Source organism: Dermatophagoides farinae, chromosome 4 (assembly GCF_024713945.1).
Source record: "Dermatophagoides farinae isolate YC_2012a chromosome 4, ASM2471394v1, whole genome shotgun sequence".
NCBI classification, from domain to species: Eukaryota; Metazoa; Arthropoda; class Arachnida; order Sarcoptiformes; family Pyroglyphidae; genus Dermatophagoides; species Dermatophagoides farinae.
In genome coordinates, this window is record NC_134680.1 from 2,288,734 (window position 1) to 2,309,511 (window position 20,778).

The 20,778-nt window shown below is 30.4% G+C and overlaps 6 protein-coding genes across 7 annotated transcripts; 5 read left to right on the forward strand and 1 right to left on the reverse strand.

Moving 5' to 3' along the window:
- The first annotated feature begins 3,123 nt into the window (after nt 1–3,123).
- Nucleotides 3,124–5,486, forward strand: LOC124500617 (uncharacterized). Its single transcript, XM_047064710.2, has 3 exons — nt 3,124–4,103; nt 4,175–4,652; nt 4,714–5,486. Exons 1-3 carry the CDS (start codon nt 3,289–3,291, stop codon nt 5,428–5,430), a joined length of 2,010 nt encoding a protein of 669 aa, XP_046920666.2. The 5' UTR covers nt 3,124–3,288; the 3' UTR covers nt 5,431–5,486.
- Nucleotides 5,487–5,550: 64 nt separating this feature from the next.
- Nucleotides 5,551–6,004, reverse strand: LOC124500619 (exocyst complex component 4). The gene is made up of 2 exons (XM_047064712.2): nt 5,792–6,004; nt 5,551–5,730 (listed from the first exon to the last, which is right to left on the reverse strand). Exons 1-2 carry the CDS (start codon nt 5,936–5,938, stop codon nt 5,551–5,553), a joined length of 327 nt encoding a protein of 108 aa, XP_046920668.1. The 5' UTR covers nt 5,939–6,004.
- Nucleotides 6,005–6,100: 96 nt separating this feature from the next.
- On the forward strand, nt 6,101–9,543 carry LOC124500618 (uncharacterized). 2 transcript variants are annotated; one of them, XM_047064711.2, is made up of 4 exons: nt 6,101–6,564; nt 6,649–6,912; nt 8,455–8,564; nt 8,963–9,543. In XM_047064711.2, exons 1-4 carry the CDS (start codon nt 6,353–6,355, stop codon nt 8,974–8,976), a joined length of 600 nt encoding a protein of 199 aa, XP_046920667.1. In that variant the 5' UTR covers nt 6,101–6,352; the 3' UTR covers nt 8,977–9,543. The 2 variants fall into 2 exon arrangements, 1 of the variants encoding a protein (XP_046920667.1); XR_012832172.1 differs by having other exon boundaries at nt 6,103–6,564; nt 8,455–8,744.
- A 1,120-nt stretch (nt 9,544–10,663) lies between these two features.
- On the forward strand, nt 10,664–15,540 carry LOC124500536 (uncharacterized). The gene is made up of 3 exons (XM_047064621.2): nt 10,664–12,665; nt 12,729–14,735; nt 14,797–15,540. The coding sequence occupies exons 1-3, from the start codon at nt 11,285–11,287 to the stop codon at nt 15,441–15,443; spliced, it is 4,035 nt and encodes a 1,344-aa protein (XP_046920577.2). The 5' UTR covers nt 10,664–11,284; the 3' UTR covers nt 15,444–15,540.
- Nucleotides 15,541–15,585: 45 nt separating this feature from the next.
- LOC124500537 (lipase maturation factor 2) lies at nt 15,586–18,515 on the forward strand. The gene is made up of 4 exons (XM_047064622.2): nt 15,586–16,470; nt 16,544–17,699; nt 17,790–17,990; nt 18,064–18,515. Exons 1-4 carry the CDS (start codon nt 15,787–15,789, stop codon nt 18,384–18,386), a joined length of 2,364 nt encoding a protein of 787 aa, XP_046920578.1. The 5' UTR covers nt 15,586–15,786; the 3' UTR covers nt 18,387–18,515.
- A 534-nt stretch (nt 18,516–19,049) lies between these two features.
- Nucleotides 19,050–20,121, forward strand: LOC124500628 (uncharacterized). The gene has a single exon (XM_047064721.2). The coding sequence runs from the start codon at nt 19,324–19,326 to the stop codon at nt 19,843–19,845; it is 522 nt and encodes a 173-aa protein (XP_046920677.1). The 5' UTR covers nt 19,050–19,323; the 3' UTR covers nt 19,846–20,121.
- Nucleotides 20,122–20,778: the final 657 nt, after the last annotated feature.

The following is a 20,778-nucleotide window of genomic DNA, read 5'->3' on the forward strand; positions in this document are numbered from 1 at the left end:
TATTGATTCAACAGAATCAACTGTACTTCTTTTTTCTGGAATCGCTTATGATGTTGATTGTTGGAAATTTGTCGACACAACATTTTTTTCATTTAATTGTTTCTCCAATTTAAATAATCAATCAATCAGTCAATTTTTTGATTTGTGATTTTAGAATTTTAGACAAGAATTTAAATTATGAGGCGACTGGTGAACAAACGGGATTGTGCATACCCTATTCGTCACCAAATTTTTGGGATAAATGATCCATGATCCATTGAAAATCGGTTTAATTTGGAATTATTGATAAATCCATCTTAAAGAAGTCAGGCAATGCATTCATTATTCATTTTTCTTTGATCATTTATCACTTACTAGGTTAGATATTTAGCCATCGACATTGTTTGTTTATTTATTTTTCCTATATTGGTTCCACTACAAACAATTCGCACAACTATTAATAGATATTTGACTAGATGAAGTACATGTTTTTGATTCAGGATTACCATAATATTCAAATGTATCAAAACAAAAAACATTTTCATTTTATTAAATCATCCGAAATTCGGAACCGCGAGGCTTTTGGAACCGCGAGGCTTTTGGAACCGCGAGGCTCTTAGTACTACGAGGCTCTTGGAACTGCGAGGCTCTTAGTACTACGAGGCTCTTGGAACTGCGAGGCTTTTGGGACTGCGAAGCTTTTGGGACTGCGAGCTGTTTCCGGAACCGCGCTGCCGGAGGCAGCGCGAGGCCTTCAGTAGCGCGAGGCCTTGTGCGGTGCACAGTCTGCACAGGCGCCTGGGCCGGCCCTGATCCCACCCCATATTATACAATTTTGTGGGTTGCTTATTATTATTTTTTTTAATTTCTTTCTTCGGTAATTTTCCCTCTTTTGATAAAATTTTTAATTAAATTTCCGTGAAAGTATCAATATCAACAGATTTGATATACGGAATTGCCCGTTGAATTCAGCAGAAAGATTTCATTTTTCAAATTTTCAAAATAAACAAAACAAGAGAAAAAGTTTTTTTTAATCGAAAAATTCCATTATCTACATTTCAAAAAAAAAAAAAAATGGAAATGAATGAAATAAGTAGAAAAGATATCGAACATAAAAATCATTTTTTAATTTTGATGAATCCAAATTGAACAAATTTCGTTTCACGGTTGGACATTTTGATGCGAAAAAAATTCAAATCGAAAAAAAAACATTTTGCCTCATTCATCAACATTATTCGAACTAACCAAAAAAAAAAAAAAAAAAAAAAAAAAAAAAAAAAAAACACATGGAACAAATAAATTTGCGACACTTGTGTGAAGAACAAACAAATCATCATCAACAACGAAAGCTCACATCAAGGCTTTTTTAGAGATAGAAAAAAGTTGTCGTTCATCATCATCATCATCATCCCCATTGCTTGAAACGAATTATGAATCACAATCAAACACATCACACACACACACACACACACATTACAATGGCTAACGCCTACACATGTATACATATAACCATCGACCTCAAACCTCAACATTTAAATAACGATGACTTTTTTTTTGTTTCAACAACAAACATTGGTTGAAGGATGCTCATGATGATTGATTGATCGATCCAAAATAAAATGAACAATTGAATTACTATGTCGATTTTGTCGACAAATCGTTGACAGTGATGATGATGATGATGATGATGATGATTGTGCTGAGATTTGAATTTACGGGTATTTTGATTTTATTGGGGTCAAACTATTTTTTTTTCATTCATTCTTTCAAATGATTGTTGAAAAACCATCTGAATTCTTTGAATTCAATTGTTTTTCTTTTGAATTTTTTCATGGCACGTGTAGACGCGTGTGCAATACATTTATTATAACGTTTTATAGTTATTTCATTTTTTGTTGAAAAATTCAAAAAAAAAAAAATTTTTTTTTTGTACATTCAACAAAAGAAAAAAGAATATTTAAGGATTTTTTTTTTGGACAAAAAGAAATCTTACAATTTATTGTCATCACAATTACATGTTTTCCCAATCATCACAATTACATTGTCCATTTTAATTCGATTGAACAATTTCAATTTTCATCATTCATATATTGATTCATAGGATTTCAATGATTTATGTTTAATCGAAACGTGTTTTTTTTCATTTAAAAATTATGGAAAATGATGATTGATTAATCATATTTTGAAGGTGATGATTATAGGATAATAATTTTCAATAATGGTTTTTTTTTCTTTCTTCGAAGAAGATGTTCAAAAAATGATGGGATTCAAATCGATTCGATTTAAATCAAAACAAAAGATCATTTTGTTGTTGTTGTTGTCAATATTGTTGTTGTTGTTGTTGTTGTTGTTATTGTTGGATGCCAATTTGTTTTGTTAAAAAAAAAAAATTTCCGGATCATTGCCCAGACATTGTATTGAAGTGTTTTTTTTTGTTTCTATCACGTTAGAACGTCTGAAAAAAAACTTATTGCAAGCTAATTTATCTTGTTTGTTCCAAAAAGATCTATCGATAATCGATATGTTTGGTATACAATGCACATTACGACACAAATACACACACAGAGAGAGAGAAACATACTCCGAATAAAAAAGGATTTGCTTTTAATCAAATGAACAAAGACAATGAAAACTAAAAAGACAATTATTTTGTATTCAACATAACAGGTAAATCAAAATTTAAGCCGGTTAATGATTTTAAGAATTTTTAAATTAAAACTTTCTTTAAATTTTTTAAAATAATAAGTAAAGTATCGCCATCTATCATCAATGGTATTGATTGTTTTGACAAAGAAAAATTTTTTCACCCGGAAATATCACATAAACGACATCGAAACGATGGCAATAATATTGATAAAATATCCGATACACACACACACACACATGGTATCTGATAACCTAGTTCAAAAAAATATCACTCATAAATGAAACAAAATTATGGCCCTATCACCATTGTTTTACCAATAATAATAATGATGATGATAATGATAATTGGTAACTATGGCCATTATCAACAATATTGAATTGATCCGGTTTGTTTTTTTTCGTAATGTTTCTGTCAAAATTGCCATGTGCAAAATAATTAATTTGTATCAAAAATATACCTGGATTTTGGATTACAACGAAAAAAAAAACCTATTAGTTATTGAGATTTTCTTTATCAATTGATCATCATCATCATCATTGATGATTGTACATTAAAACTACAACATTAATCAACAAAAGATGTCTACATAGCACTACCTCGCATTGATTTGTTCCATTATTTTTTTTTCTTTGTATTCATTTGCAACAACAACAACAAAAAATATGGAACAATCCATAAATGTAGAATATTCTAAATTATTAAATAATTCTAATGATGATATTGATGGTGGTGATGTTGATGATATTATCTTTGACGTTGATGGTATGGATCGAAAACATCCGCCATCATTATCAACATTCTGTTATATATCACAATGTTTTACATTATCCTTTTGGAAAATCATAATGAATCCAACGAAATTTTTTCTATTTATATTTTTATTCATCATTATATTCGAATCTTATATTCTTGTGTTGAATAATGATGACAATTACTTTATGAAACGATTTAATTTTTCAATTAAAATTCCATTCAATAATGATAAAGAATTTATTCATAAAAATGATGAAAAAATTAACAATAATACTGAAATGGATAAAGATTCTAAAGATGATGATGATGAAGATTATAAAATAGATATGATTCTCAAACGGATTCTACCCGAACGAAAAGCATTGGATAAAATGACAACATTATCATTGATTGAATCGGCATCCAATTTGGCTGCTTTGTATACATATGAATGGCAACAAGATGGCCAAAAACGATGGTCAAATCGAAAATTACCACTAGTTAAATACTGTGATAATATTTCATTGAAACCTATACATCAAATTAAACAGATGAATAGTTATTGGCAAACAATTTTATCACCTACCATCGATTCGAATATAACAACTTCAAATCCATTGGAAGCACGTGAACCATTTATAATATACATTTACAATGCATATTATGATAATCGATCAGGACGATCGGAAGTGAAAATTCTCACTGCATGTGATCAACAGGTTGTTGTTGAAAGATTGAAATTTGGGTGAGTGAATTTTCATTTGTGGATTTAGTTAAATTTAAAAAAAAAATTTAATTTTGATAAAAATGTTACAGGTGTTTACTTTGGTTCGATGATCAAAAGGCACCAGTTATTGGTAATATAACCGAAGTGTATACAATTTGGCCTGAATATTGGGATTTTGGTGTTAAACCTACTGTTTATGGACCACAAATTATTACTTGTCAAATACCAGATTCATTAAAAATGATAGTTCCACGTGCCATAACATTAACATCGAAACCTATGTCCAGCTGTGATGATGTTGAATCATCGTCAATTGAAAATGTTGTACGTGTTATTCATCGAAATTATACAAGTGATCTAATAATCAATGATGAAAATCGACGACAAAATCAAAATTTCACAATCGGTGTTTGTGTACATGCATTTCGTTATCGAACATATGATTTTAGTGTACGATTAGTCGAATGGCTAGAAATGATACGATTGTTGGGTGCATCGAAAATCTATTTCTATGTTTATGATGCAACCGAATCGGTTTATCGTGTTTTGCGACATTATGCTTATGAGGTAAAAAAATAATTTTTTTTTTCAAAATTTTTAATTCAACCACCATCGATATTTTACCAAGGGTCTAATCGAATGGCGACGATTAACATTTCCGGGTTGGCAACCAAACATTGAATCAATGTATCAATATTATTATGAACAATTGGGTGGAAAATTTTGGCCACAAGAAATGTTGGAACAAAATGAATGTTTCTATCGTAATATGTATCGTCATAAATATATTGGATTATTCGATGTTGATGAAATATTGATGCCACAAAAACAATTAAAAAATTGGTATGATGTATTCAATCAGATTGAGCATCGAATTTCGTCCGATCAACAGCAACAACAATATGCATTCTATTCACATAAACATTCTTATGTTTATGAAATGTATGAAGAAAATGAACGGAATGGTGAAACAATACCATCATATATGCATCTAATGCGTCATACATATCGTGCACAACCATTTCAAGATGGTACAAATACTAAATGTTTTCATCGTACAGATAAAGTTTATGCATTGCATACACATTTTCCAATTCGTTGTTTGAATCGTACCGGTTTTCATCATAATTGTAATGGTATACAATTGGATGATCACAATGAATCAATGTTAATGCATTATCGGCCAAATCGACAACCAGAAAAAACGTGTATGATGAATAAAACAATTGAACAAATTCTTCATGAGTGTACTGTAAATGATCGAACAGCATGGAAATGGTATGATCAATTAGTGCCAATTGTACGTGAAAAATTGATTAAAATATTTGGTGTTGATGAATTTTGATTGAATCATGATGATTCTTTAATAAAATACGTGTATCATATATTTATATTAAAAAACAATCTCATTATTATTATTGAAACAAAAAACATTTTCGAATTCGAATAATTGTAACAAAATTGTTCATTCATTTAAAAGATGTAATAAGGAACGTTCTTCGATAAGTTTGATCCATAATTGGCTAATGTGATCATTATCAAATTGAAAACACGATTGACATTGAATTAATCGTTGCCGTAATTGTTGTAATCGTAATTTAACATTATCCAATCGATCCAAAAATATTTTCAAAGTTTTCAACATCTATTTAATCAGTAATAGAAAATGAATTAATTTTTTTTTTTGTTAAAAATTCAATACATACCGACAATATTGACAATCGATTTTGTTGAGTGATTGTGGTCAAATTTCGATCATATTGATTGAATTCTTGTTCAAGTTGACAAAGATTATCTTGACGAATATCTAGTGATGATGAACGACATTGTAACGATGTTCGTATGGTTTGCATGTTTGGTGATCAAAACAAAAATTTTCTGTTCCAAAGAAAATATCATCAAATCCAGTTTCAATTCGAATATATCGAACTTTACAGTTACTTACACTATATAAACTGGATATTTCTAATTTGAGCCGAAAAACAAGGTGGCGCTGACATTTTTCACCGAGATGTGTGTGTGTGTGTTGTGCTCACGAAAAGCTTTTGTTCGTTTCTTTATTTCATTGTTTGTGTTCGTTACGTTCGTGCTCATGTCATTCGATTCGTTGAATGTTGTGTTAATCCATTAAAATATTTTGAATTTTCCACATTTCAATTTCATTTTTTTTTCAAGGATTGAAAATCGACAAAAATAAAACAAAAACATCATCATCATTTAATCGATTTTTTTTCGTTAATCTGATTAACAAATAAAACAGAAAAAAAATGATGGGACGACGTGAATCCGTTCCATTGGATTGTAAAGTATATGTTGGTGAATTAGGTAACAGCGGTAATAGACATGAACTTGAAGATGCATTCGGTTATTATGGCCCATTACGTGAAGTTTGGGTTGCCCGTAATCCACCGGGTTTTGCATTCGTCATGTTTCAGGATGCTCGTGATGCACGTGATGCTGTCCGTGCTTTGGATGGAAAGTAAGCGATATTTTTGATAACTTATGAAAACCTTAAATTAATTAATCAATTTTGATTTCTCCCAAAAAAATAAATAAATTCCAGATTGATCTGTAATCGCCGTGTACGTGTAGAATTGTCAACTGGTAAATCACGTCATGAAAAACGTGGTTTTCGTATGCGTGATGGACCTGGTGGTCCACGTGGAGGGGGTTATGGTGGGCCTGGTGGTCCACGTGATGGATCACCAAGACGACCACGTGGTGATCCATATGGACGTGGTATGCCTGATCGTGGTCCACCACCTAATGGTCCAGCTGGTGGCCGTTATGATGATCGATATGCTCATCGTGGCCGTGGTTATTCACGGTAAGTATTTTGTTCATTTCATTTGATGAAAAATTATTACCATTCAACAATGATAATCATTATATCTTTGTTCTGGTAAAAAAAATTTTTACCACAATCGATCAAATTTTTGATTGATTCATGAATGATCATGATGATTATGGTAATGGCTCTTCTTTCGATGATTTTGAGCCGGAATTTGATCTATAAAATAATCAACATAACGGGTGGTGTGTATCCATTTATATTATGATTATATATGATGAATACTGATAATGATGTTTGAGCTAATTTTCTGATTTTTTTTATATTCATAATATCTTTCTCGATATTCCTTTGAAATTTGGAATTTTAAATGAGAAACGAATAATAAACCCAAGTCCAAGATTTGGCTTTGCGATCTTTATATATTTAAACAAAAAATGCAAAAATGATGATAATGAAAAATAAATTCATTCATGATGATGATGGAAATGTTTGCTGTGGTGATGATGGTAAATGATGATGATCAGATTTTACAGATCCAACACACAATACAACCTTTGATCAAAAAAAAAAAAAAAAAAAACAGCGACCACAACAGTTAAAGCGACAATTATTCAACAGAATGAAAAAAGACAACAATTTTCAAATGGTCAACAAACGCTTTTGATTCATTTCAAATATATATAAAAAAACAAATTATTCATCATTATAAAAATTACATCATCATCATCATCATTGAAATCATCACAGTTTTTTTTTCGAGATTATTTCATCATCCTCATCATCCCTTTTTGATCAACATCTGCTGCATCAGCTAGAAATAAAAATTTAAAGATTTTTTTTTAGAGAAAAGAAATTCAACAATACAGCAACAACAACAACTAAAAAGCAGCTCAGCTCATCTTAAAAGCAACCATTTCTTCTTGAGAATCCATATTTTTAAGAAGTATTATTTTTTAAATAATTTAATAAAATTTCAACCAACATACACACCACCATAATTTTTTTTTTTTTTTTTTTGAATTTAATATTCACATTGGGTTTCATTCATTTCATCTCTCTCCCTGTCAACTGTCGACGGCAATCAGCATCAGTCGACCCTCAACTGAGCAAGACAGCCCATCTATTTTAGTTGGTTAGGTTACTTTTTTTTGGTCATCTAAAATAGGATAAGAGGGGATAGGTCATTTTTTTCATCCCTGAAATTGTTTACATCAATCAACCTTGTAGAAAAAATATATATAATCATCTCAGCTCAGCTTGTTAGGTCTGATAATATTATCATTTATTCATTCATTCATCTATGGTCATCAGCCATTATTTTCCAGCTTGTCTTCAAGCCAGCCATTTTTTTTTATTGTTGACTTAACTTCGTTTCTGTAAGTGTGTGTGACTCTATGTGTGGGTGTGATATTGTTTATTATAGAAAAAAGCAAATTTATTGCTTTTGTTTTTAAAATGATAATCATATTTATTCTAATAATAATCATCTTATTTTATCTTCTTTCATCTTATTAATTATCATCGATTTTCAAAAATCAAACCACATTCATCGACCGACAACAATTTTTCAAATAGAAGTCGAAGCCGTTCACCATCACCGATTGTTCGTGGCAGGCCACGAACACCACCATCAAGATCACGATCACGTTCACCAATACCGAAATCGCCGTTATCCGATCGTTATGGTGTGTATTGAAAAGAAATCAAAACAAAACAAAAAAAAATCATTTAACCATTCAAAAAAAAAAAATATACAAAATGTCAATCAAATATATTCGAATTTGTGGATGTTCTTTTCATTTTGATTATTACAATTTTTTTCGTTTGCCCTGTCTCTCAATTCAAATTTTCTTTTATTGATTGAGGTATTTTTCTTTCATGGAAAAATTCACGCATTTTTTTTTAATTTCCAATCTCTTTTCCTATTTGATTGATTTTAATAATTTATCCCATTTTTTCTTAAAAAAATTATTGCTTTGTTTACATTTCCAATTCTATCTATCTGATATAAATGAATTTCTTAAAATTCATAATTGTTCATAATCTAAATTAATTGTTTTCTTTTTGTTTTTTTTCATAACAGATGACCATCTTTAAAAAGTATCACCGCCATTGATCGTGTATGTGTGTTGTGATTGAAAATTATGATCATCAACCATTATCATTGTCACCAAAACAAACATTCACACACCATCATCATATTTGTCATTTTCATAGTTTAATCACACACATATAGATCATTATCATCAGATGATGGATAAGGATTTAATATAAGATGCCAACGTCCTATTAATCTCAAAACAACATTTTTTTCTAATTTTTGTATTTCAATCTTTATATCGATCAATCCCTTCCGTACACAATCCACATGATAACATGAACTTTTCGCACACATACATTGATAACAATCCTATGATTTCATATCCCACACAATTACTAATCAAATTTTTTTTAGCTCTAATTTAGATAGATAGATAGATAGCATTAGATCATTATCATCATCTTTGAATCACGAAACAACTTTCTGCTAGAAGGTCGTACTTTTTTCATTCTATTTCCTACATATTACTGCAAAAAAAAATTCCCGTTCATCCTTTAACCATGAAAAAAATTTCCTTTTTTTTGAAAAATTTTTCTGAAGATGATTAAATTTTTCTTTTTTGATTCTCTTTTGTTCCTTTTTATGTTTAAAATATTTTTGATGCCCTTGATTATTATTAATTAATACTTAAAACATATGACATTCTGATTGGAAACACTTGTAACTGTTAAGTGTATTTTGTATGTATGTCAAATCAGCAGCTTTGGCAATGTTAATTTTTTAGATTCAAAGATAAAAAACAGATTGTGGTTGTAAATGTATTTGAAGAAGACATTACAAGATAATAAAATCACCTTTTCAATTTGGATTTAAACTATGACGATGATTGGAAACACTTGTAACTGTTAAGTGTATTTTGTATGTATGTCAAATCAGCAGCTTTGGCAATGTTAATTTTTTAGATTCAAAGATAAAAAACAGATTGTGGTTGTAAATGTATTTGAAGAAGACATTACAAGATAATAAAATCACCTTTTCAATTTGGATTTAAACTATGACGATGATCATCATGGTCATTATGATTATAGTCATTATCGTTGTATTGAAATTCGAAATGATATTGGCCAATGATGACACATTAGCGAACAATTTTTCATTTTGTTTGATAATTTATTATGTCAAACCATAGGTCTTTCACTGGTTGCATCCTGTCTGTGTTTGCGTTGTTTGATGTAAATTGCCATCGAACAATAAATTGTAATTTTTTTTCTCCTTAATGATTATTTATATATATTATAATTATAATTTAAAAAAAACTGCTATTCGATTGGTAATAACAATTTTTTCATTAAAGTTTTTTCCAAATCACAAATATGCAATCGATGGAAAACCGTACGAACAACAGAAAAAAAGTTGACAATTAATAATGATGGTAATTTTTCCATATAAATAAATCTATGATTAAATGATATGTTTGATTGAAAAATAAAGAGAGAGAGAGAGAGAGAGAGAGAGAGAGAGAGAGAGAGAGAGAGAGAGAGAGAGAGAGAGAGAGAGAGAGAGAGAGAGAGAGAGAGAGAGAGAGAGAGAGAGAGAGAGAGAGAGAGAGAGAGAGAGAGAGAGAGAGAGAGAGAGAGAGAGAGAGAGAGAGAGAGAGAGAGAGAGAGAGAGAGAGAGAGAGAGAGAGAGAGAGAGAGAGAGAGAGAGAGAGAGAGAGAGAGAGAGAGAGAGAGAGAAATTATCATATTTGTTTCTGGAGAATTCGTTAATCATTATCTATGGAATCAATTAGAAAAATTTATATAAATTTTATTTTTGTCTGTTCTCTTGGCGGTTTGCTGAATTCACTCTTCCGTTCCCATCACCCAATGTTTCATCGTAAATTTATTTATTCATTTGAATTTTTTTTATTATAAAATTGTCATAAATCTTTTTGGAATTTATTGAATACACATGTTCATTTTTATTTGCATCTGTGTTTCTTGTTCTGCATATCGTACAAGGACAATAATAACAACACCTCTTTCTATTTTTTTTTTTAAATATATTTCATCATTGTTTTGATTTATCAAGTTAATTCGTAAGAAATTTATGCACATATTATCATCATTCATAACGATTTTATCAATGTGATATAGTCATGATGTGAACAAGGGTGCGATCAGAAAAAAAAAATTTATTATATAAATTTAATTTTTCTTTTCAATTTTGGCCATTTATTGGTTTTTTTCCTCTGGTTTTAAATAACACATTAATTTTATCAACTTTTTAGTTTGTTGTTTGTGTTTGTCGGTGCATAGGATATTCAATTTTTGTTTGTTGTTGTTGTTGTTATTTTTTGAATTCAATTTCATTTTTAAAAAGATGATTAAATCGATTGAAATTGGCCCTAATGATAAGAATGTATCCGACGAAAAAGAAACAGAAAATATGGTATCTATTGCATGGAGAAATCTTCATTATGAAGCTTATCCATTTGGTTTAAAAAATATCTTCACCGGAAAAGTGATTTTAAAACGTTTGAATGGCCATCTTTTATTCAATACATTAAATGGTTTTCTCGGTCCTAGTGGTGCTGGTAAAAGTACATTATTGAATTGTTTGAATGGTACACTAAGATCTGGTCTTAGCATCAATACTGAATTATATCTGAATCGACAATATGTCAATGAAAGGCCAATCATACGATTCGTTGAACAACATGTTCATGAAACAATTATCGGTATTATGACTGTTGGTGAAATTTTACGATATGCATTTCGTCTTAAAAATTCATCATCATCACGACAACAAACATTAATAAATGAACATATTGGAAAGATTCTTGTGAATCTTCTTCTGGATAAATCTATTCTTAATCGTCGTTTTGATCATTGTAGTGGTGGTGAACAGAAACGTATTGCCATTGCACAGGAATTAATGTCCATTCGTATGCCATCATTTTTGTTTGTCGATGAACCTACTACCGGTTTAGATAGCCATGCTGCATTACTTATGATGCGTTGTCTTCGTAATCTTGTCGATAATCATCAAAATCAGTATCGATTAACAATTCTTGCAACCATTCATGCACCAAATTCGGATATGATGAATTTATTCGATAAAATCTACATTCTTGCACGTGATGGTGTATGTATCTATTCTGGTGCACCAAAATTATTACGTTCAAATCTTCGTAAACAATTGGACAAGAATAATGATGATGAAATAGATGACAATAATAATCACCGATCACCGATTGAAGAATATATGCGCATCGCTTGTAAAGGTATCGATGATGATAATGTACGTAAATTAGCTACGAAATGTTTGAAAAACGAAAATGAATTACTACAACCATGGATCGATCGTATGCAATTTCTCGATAATGGCCTTTCAATTCAATATAAATCATTCAATTTCAAAGATTTCATATACCAATTGATTCGAATGTTTTATCTAATTTTTATCAAACAAATTAAGGCTCGCATCTGTACAATCCTAATATTCATCACTCTATTCTATATTCATTCAACAATGTTTGATCCGAAAATGGTTGAACCAAATGTATGTACATCAATTTTTGATCATGATCAAATCTGGCTGAATCGTACATGTCCACAACGAGTTAATGATGATTTTTTGATCGATTCATATATGCATTATCAAAGTTTTGCCATTGCATTTTTCGGTTATATATTGATTTCACTTAGTTCAATTGCATTTGGTGAATTAATCAAAGTCATCAATAATGAACATCGTAATGGTAAAGTAAAATTAATTAATTGATTTATACGAATCAATCTTTTTTCTTGTGTATTATTCATAGGCTGGTATAGTATTGGTGTGTTTTATTGTTCAATTACATTGATACGGTTATTAGAATTGGCTATACTAACCTTGTTGACAATTACGATGGTTTATTGTCTTGTCGATCATAATTATGTTGATAATGGTCATTTTAATTGGAATCGTTTTGGTCATTTTACATTGTTTTTCTGTCTTTTTGCATTCTATATACAATCACTTGGACATGGGATTAGTTGTGTGATTAATAATGGACCAATTGAAGCATCTATTATAGGAAGCATATCGATTTATTTTATAATCAATTCTTATGATGGTTATATGTTTATGGCTGATTATCTTTATCTACCATTCACTCGAATGTTGGCACAATTGTTTGCAAGCAAATTTATTACACATGGCCTATTATATTCATTCTATGATCTTGATCGTTGTGATCCGTCCACAGAAATTTCAACCGTTCTACTCGATTATAATGTTCAACCGGAACAAATATTTACCGATGTCATACAATTATTGGTTATTTCTATCGTAATTCGTTTAATGACAATGATTGGTTTTGTTATAAGATTTCAACAATGGACCATATTTAATCATTCATTTAAACGTTCATATAATTTGAATCATATTGAACCAATTGATTTCGATGCCGAATCCAGACAAAATTATTCAAAATCACATACCATAATTGATGTGAATAATAACAATAATCAACAACGAATAAAAACGAAAAAAGAAATTGAATTTGAAAAATTCTGTCAAGATAAATTCATTATTGGTTGGCGTTCATTAAGTTTATTTACAACAGATTCTCTATATGGAATACGATCTATTAAAACCTTCCATCCAGATTCATCAGAATTAATTTTAAGAAATCTTAATGGACAATTTCGTTTCGGTACATTGAATGCATTGATGGGTACATCGGGTGCTGGTAAGACATCCTTATTACGTATATTGAATGGCCAGAATAAAACACGTTTAAGTTTGGAAAGCCAATTTTATCTTAGTAAATATACACCAATACGAACTTGTTTCATAACACAAGAGATTTCCGGTCATCTTTTGCCAGGATTAACAGCTAAACAAAGTCTAATATATTCATCTCGATTGAAAAATATTAATGATACTAATGTTGATCATGAAAAAATGGCAATGACAATGTTAAATGAATTGGACATTGTTTATATAGCCAATACATTAGTAACAAAATGTTCGGGTGGTGAACGTAAACGTATTGCATTAGCATTGGAATTAACCTCTAAAAGAATGCCAAATTTTATCTGTATTGATGAACCAACAAGTGGTTTGGATTCAAATTCAGCTGAAATACTTGTATCATGTTTAAGGCGTATGAGTCATCGTCATAATATAACACTTGTCGTTGCTATTCATCAACCAAATACCGATATATTGATGATGTTTGATCACGTTTATTTACTTGCACGTGGTGGTGTATGTATCTATTCTGGGACACCTGATCGGATTCATCAACATGTTCGATTAGTTGGAGCTTCTTCTGTTGATTTTCCCATTGAAGAAATGATGCGATATTCTTGTCTAAATCATCGTGATCAACAAGTTAAACGTTTGGTACAAGCAACCAATGAAGCAATAACTAATGATGAAAAAACATTATTCGATAATACACAATTGGTTCCGGAGGGATTATCAGTAAATCGTACGCGTTTTTCATTAAATTCCATTGGTATCCTCCTTCAACGACAATATCATTTTTATCGTAATTATCTATGGACAGTATTATTGTTTTTCTATGCAGTTTCTTTGGTAGTTAGTCTCAATTATCGTTTACTATTGAATCCCAAAATTGCTGAACGTGATGGCTGTATTAGTTTTGATGAGGATTTCATTGAAACATGTAATCGTTCGAAAGAGGAAAAAGTGGAATTAATTTTAAATTATCGTTATAGTTATTACATTTATAGTGTAATGATTTTCTATCCAATCAGTATTAGTGCATTATTGTATTATTTTGAATTGAAATATATGATCAATGAACATCGTAATGGTAAGTATAATGCATAAAATCAATCAGATTCTAATAATTAATCTTTTAATTATTTTATTAGGTTGGTATAGTACGGGCATTGTTTATCTGGTTCGTTGGTCATCGCATGTGATCATCATTTTACCCATTGTATTCCTGCATTACTATATCACAGATATCTATGATCCAATACGACCAGGGATGTTTTATTCATTAATGTTTGTTTGTATATTGGCGGCTATTGCATCACAAGGTCTTGGTTATATTTGTGGAATTCTTTTCGGTTTCAATCTTACCTATCTATGTATATCATTGCCAAGTTTATTTCTCATATCGATAATGGTCATATTGTCGCCATATTCGAAATCATTAACAATTTATCAACCATTTATACGATTTAATCCGATTCGTTATCTTACCGAAGCATCCGTTATGTTACAATATGGTTTTGGTCGTTGTGGTCCACGTGAAATTCAAGTCATTCTATATAAATTGGGCATAAAACATGATGAATATTATTATGAATGTATATTACGTATCATAATCAACATAATCATCTATCACTCGATTGCATTTGCATTGCTTTATTATCAACGTAAAGATTTCAATCTTCGACGACGAACGGAAAAAATTCAACAATCAATTCATAATCGGAAACAATCATTGAATATAATGATACCAGGATTGACTTGTGATCATCAATACACAATCAAACAATTTCGAAATTGATCTATTTTAAAAAGAAAAATTTATTTTTATCATATCATGAAATATTTTTCAATTAAAATTTTTAAAATTTTTCTTTGGAATACTTTTCGGAAATAAATTTGCATTCCATTATTAGTAAACTTTTCGGTAATAGTGAAAAAATAAACCAGTTTGGGCTTTTCTTTCATCCAAATCATGCATCGAGATTGATGGATGAAAATATAAAGACAACCGGCTTATTTGGCAATTTTTGATTGATTTTAATTTGATTCCAATTTTGAAGCCATTCATTCTTAATGGTTATTGATCGAGCTGCTTGATTCAATTTTTTTTATTGATACTCATCGATTTAAGAAAGACAACGATGGCTAAATCAAAAATACCAGTGGCTGTTAAAAGTCCAGTAACAAAAAATAATGATGATCAAAAATCGAAGAAAAAAAAGAAAAAAGTAACCAGTGATGGTGGTGATTTGGGATCAACAATAAATTCTCCGATGAAAGAAAATTTGATAAGTGAAGATGATGAATCATCCAATGGTCATAATGTTGCACAAATTAGAGTGAAAAATTCACCTAAAAATCGATCACCAAAAAGTGAATTCAAATCGAATTCATCTAGCTCTACAATCGAAAAATGTGACATTTCTGGCGAAATAGACGACATAAAGATTGATTATCATGATGAATGGATTTCTCCCATACAGAATTATTTCATTTGGTCAATATCAGCAATTTATATGTTTGCATTCGTCTCGTTCTACATGCAAGTTCGTGGCCTTTACGGTAATAAAGGTGTATTGCCATTGCGATATTTTGCCGTAAAATATGTTGATCCGAATGAAACTGTATCATTGGATTCGATTAATCGTGCGGCACCATCATTAGTATGGTATTTGGCGTCTACTCAAGGCCTTTCATTGACATCATCGCTAGAATTGATTAGCCTAGCGGGATCATTGATTTCATTCATTCAGCTATTATCGAATTCATTTCGTACGCCCATCATTTATCTATTGCTATTTGTACTCTATTATTCGTGTGTCAATGTAAGTTTTTTCTCCTGTGAAATTTTTTTCTTTGTAATTTGTTAATTGTACTAAATGATAATTTTCAAAAAAGGTTGGTCAAACATTTCTCTACTTTCAATGGGATGCGTTTTTATTGGAATGCGGTGCATTAACAGTATTGGTTTCGATACGTTGTACACAACATGGAAGTCGTTCATTTTGGAATCGTTTTCGTCCATATCCTCCATTGGTGATTTGGACTGTCAAGTGGCTTTTATTCAAATTTATGCTATCATCCGGTATCGTAAAGTTCAGCGCGCGCTGCCCGTTATGGTGGTCATTACGATCATTAGATGTACATTTTGAATCTCAACCGTTGCCGACATCATTAGCCTGGTATTTTCATCATATACCACAGAATTGGCTTCATTTAGCTGTTATCATACATTTTGTCATCGAAATTGCCGTTCCATTCATGTTCTTCACACCGTTTCGAACATTGAAATTATTCTCATTCTACACACAGATTTTCCTACAGATTGCTATCGCTTTAAGTGGGAATTATAACTTTTTTAATTTGTTAACCATGGTATTATGTTTGACATTACTGGATGATGATATGTTTAGACAAAGTCGACAACAACATGGTATTCAATCGAAATCAACTATGGGGAAAAATTCAATGGAAATCTGTTTATTCGGTGCAATCATCGGAATTTTAGCCTATTATACAGTCTATTATTTTGATGTTACGTTTCGATGGAATGATCTACTCCTCGGACCAACAACCAAAGTCAATTTTACCTATGATCAATTCAATTTGTTTGTCATACAAATGGTGACCGCCACGATCGTATTGGGAATCATATCATTCATATGTATGGCATCGATTGCATTGTATAAATGTTTTTCATATGGATCAATCATTGGACGTATCATTCATTCGATGATGACAATGTTCTATATTATTATTTGTGCTGCCATATTGGCGATATCCATCGTACCGTTGGCCGAATTGGATACAACTGGTTATCATATGAAATCGTCAGTTCCAATAGAAATTCGCCATTGGTATCATAATGCTCAACATTATCATCTTGTATCATCATATGGTTTATTTCGTACAATGACCGGTGATGGTGGTCGTCCTGAATTGATTATTGAAGGATCGAATAATGCAAATGCAGCCGATGGCAGTGTCGGTGATTGGCGTCCATATTATTTCCGTTATAAACCTGTTGATTTATATCGGGCACCTACGTTTCTAGGTAAGATGTTTATACGTGCTAATCATATAACCATATGTTGTTTGTTTTCAATTAACAATTTTTTTTCTAATCTGCTCTCATGAAACATAGCACCACATCAACCAAGATTAGATTGGCAAATGTGGTTTGCAGCATTGGATAGCTATCAGAATAATCCATGGCTTTTAAATCTTTGTTATCGAATATTGACTGGCGAATCGGATGTACTCAATCTATTAGATACGACAAGATTACCGTTTGATAAACCTCCAAAGTTTTTGCGTATTAGTCGTTATCTTTATAAATATACGGGTATGATAATTGACAAATTTGAAATTAACAATTTTGATTTATCATATTTGTTTTTTCAATTTCTGTTTCTCAGATTCATGGAAAGATCGTTCATGGTGGCGTAAAATAACTAATCGTCATGCCTATCTACCAATGGTAACAAAAGAAACATTGGAAAGTGCATTAAAATTAGTTGAATTAAAAAAACAAATGGCACCAGCATTAAACATTGCTAGTCGTGATCGTTCATGGCCTACATTGATTAAATCATTGAATTGGTTACATTCATTTTTAGCTTTGAATAATTCATGGCTTACAGCACCGGTCATTCTTTATACATTAATATCGATTGTATTAGTTATCGGCTATTTTCGATCATTATCATCTACGAAATTGGAATCCAAATCAAATGCCTAACCTTTTTGAAAATCGAATGTAGAAAATTCATGAAATATTTATAATTTATAAATTTTTTTTAAATGATAATTTCAAATCCAAAAAATCGTAACAATAAAGTCTAAATTTTGTTTTCATTCTCAGGAAAAATATCCACACGATAGCTGTAATATATATGTGTGTTTATAAATTTTAATCAAATCGAATGATGAAAAATCGAAAACAAACACAGTAGATGTGAAATGAATGAATGAATGAATGAAATTGAAATCGGATACGAATTTTTTTTTCGATAATTATTTATTGCAATATAATATAATTGTTCATAATTTTAATCAATCGATCAAGATAAATTGATGATGAAGATGATAATGGAATTCATCAGAAAAATTTAACAAAAAAAAAAAAAAAAAATGCCGATTTCAGGCTTAAATTCATTTTATTATTTATCTCAAATATTATGATTGTGATTATAATAATCAATTATGATTCATTTCAATCAATCAAAACATTTTCGCTTTCATATTTTTTTTCGGTTTGTCTATTACGTTTTCTGTGATTATGGTTTTATCATCATCATCAACTTTATGATGATTATGTGGACAATCGTCATCGTCGAATGGAATCAATCGAATTGTAAATTGGCCGTGAAAATGAGGCGAATCAAAAACCAAATTGCATATACGCATTTATTTTGTTGGCCAAATATTATAAATCAAATTTATTAATGGTTTATTTTGTTTAGTGGACGCAATCGATCGCATCGATGATATATGATGTTCAACGCTCAAATTAAAATAGTAAATTCGGATCCTCGACCAATAACAAAAAATTATTTCAAATCAGTTGCAATTTTGTCATCAACAAATTCATTGATTGATTAATTACTTTGGTTTTTTTTTGTTTGTCTCATTGTTCTTGTTTAAAACGAATTTGTTTTTTGGAATCTTGTGCAATCATGAATCGTCAGCATCCAAATCTGATCATATCGATTGTTTTGTTGTTTACAGCAATCGTTTTCATCAATCAATCATGGGCATTTCTTGAAGATTATCGTTTTGATCCACATTATCGTCCACCAAGGCCAGCACCAGAACCCGAACCCGAACCTGAACCAATTAATTGGGCTTGTCAACAAATTTGCCGCAATGCTCATACGTGCAAAAAATTGATCCAAATGTTAGCCGAACAAATGGATCATTGTCAAACCGGTTCATTGTATAATTGTGTGGCAAATCAACCGTTTCATATACAATTCTCGAATAAAGATCAATATCGACGATTTTATCGTCATATGATTATGGAAAAAAGTGGCCAATGTCCAATACGATTAAATCAATGTCCACAAGGTTATCTACCCAGTGGTTACGGTCATGATGATCAACAACGACAACGTTGTATTCCATTCACACAATGCAAATATCTACAGCAAATTTATTCACATGTGAATGAAATTCATGAAGGAATTGATTGGTGTTAATGATGACGATGATCCAGAAACAATCCACATCCACATTTACATCTACAAACAATACATATCTCAAACGCAATATCATTCTTAGGTTCCATAATTCATTCATCATGTAGTTTTTTTTTAATTTGGTTTGCTTCATTCCTGTTTTTTCTTTCTCTAATATTGCATTGAGATTTCAGAAAAAAAATTTGTTGTTGTTTTTGTTCTCATTATTGGCAAATTGATTAAAATCTTTATTTCATTAAATGTTTGCAATCAATAAAAAAAAAATCTAACGCGCAATTTTTATTTTTTGATATCCAAAATTATATCAACATAAACATTTATTTATCCAAATTGCAAGTTTTGGATTTCGATTTGTTTAGATGTTTCATTCGCAATTGTGAACAAAATCTAGGCCGAACGTTTTCTTCTTTTTTGAATGAATCGATTTTTTGTTTTGTTTTGAGTATATTTTTATGAAAAGGATTCGATCAATGATTGTTGATAATTTTTGTCTATTTTAAATTTGATGATTTCTTCTTTTTTTTTTGTTTTTTTTTTAATTTGTTCGAAATATTACGAATGATCACGATTTCCACCAAAACTGAATTCATTGACATTAATGTTTTATCGTCGTCCTATTTCACGTCTTTCTAGGTCGGAATTGACAAGGCCACTTAATGCTCGTAGATCGATATCACGGCCGCGGCCACTACGGCTACCGCTATAATTTAGATTGACAAAATCACTATATGCATGTATGCATTTTGATTTATCAGAGATTTACCAGAAAAAAAAGAACAAAAATAATTAATTACCCAACATCAACATGGAAACTATCCGATGTTTGACGAAAGATTTGTGTAGAATTCATTTTCACTTCAAAAGATAAAATCAATACTAAAATGATGATGGTCAACATTGAAAGAATATTTAAATGTCAATCCATGATCTTAT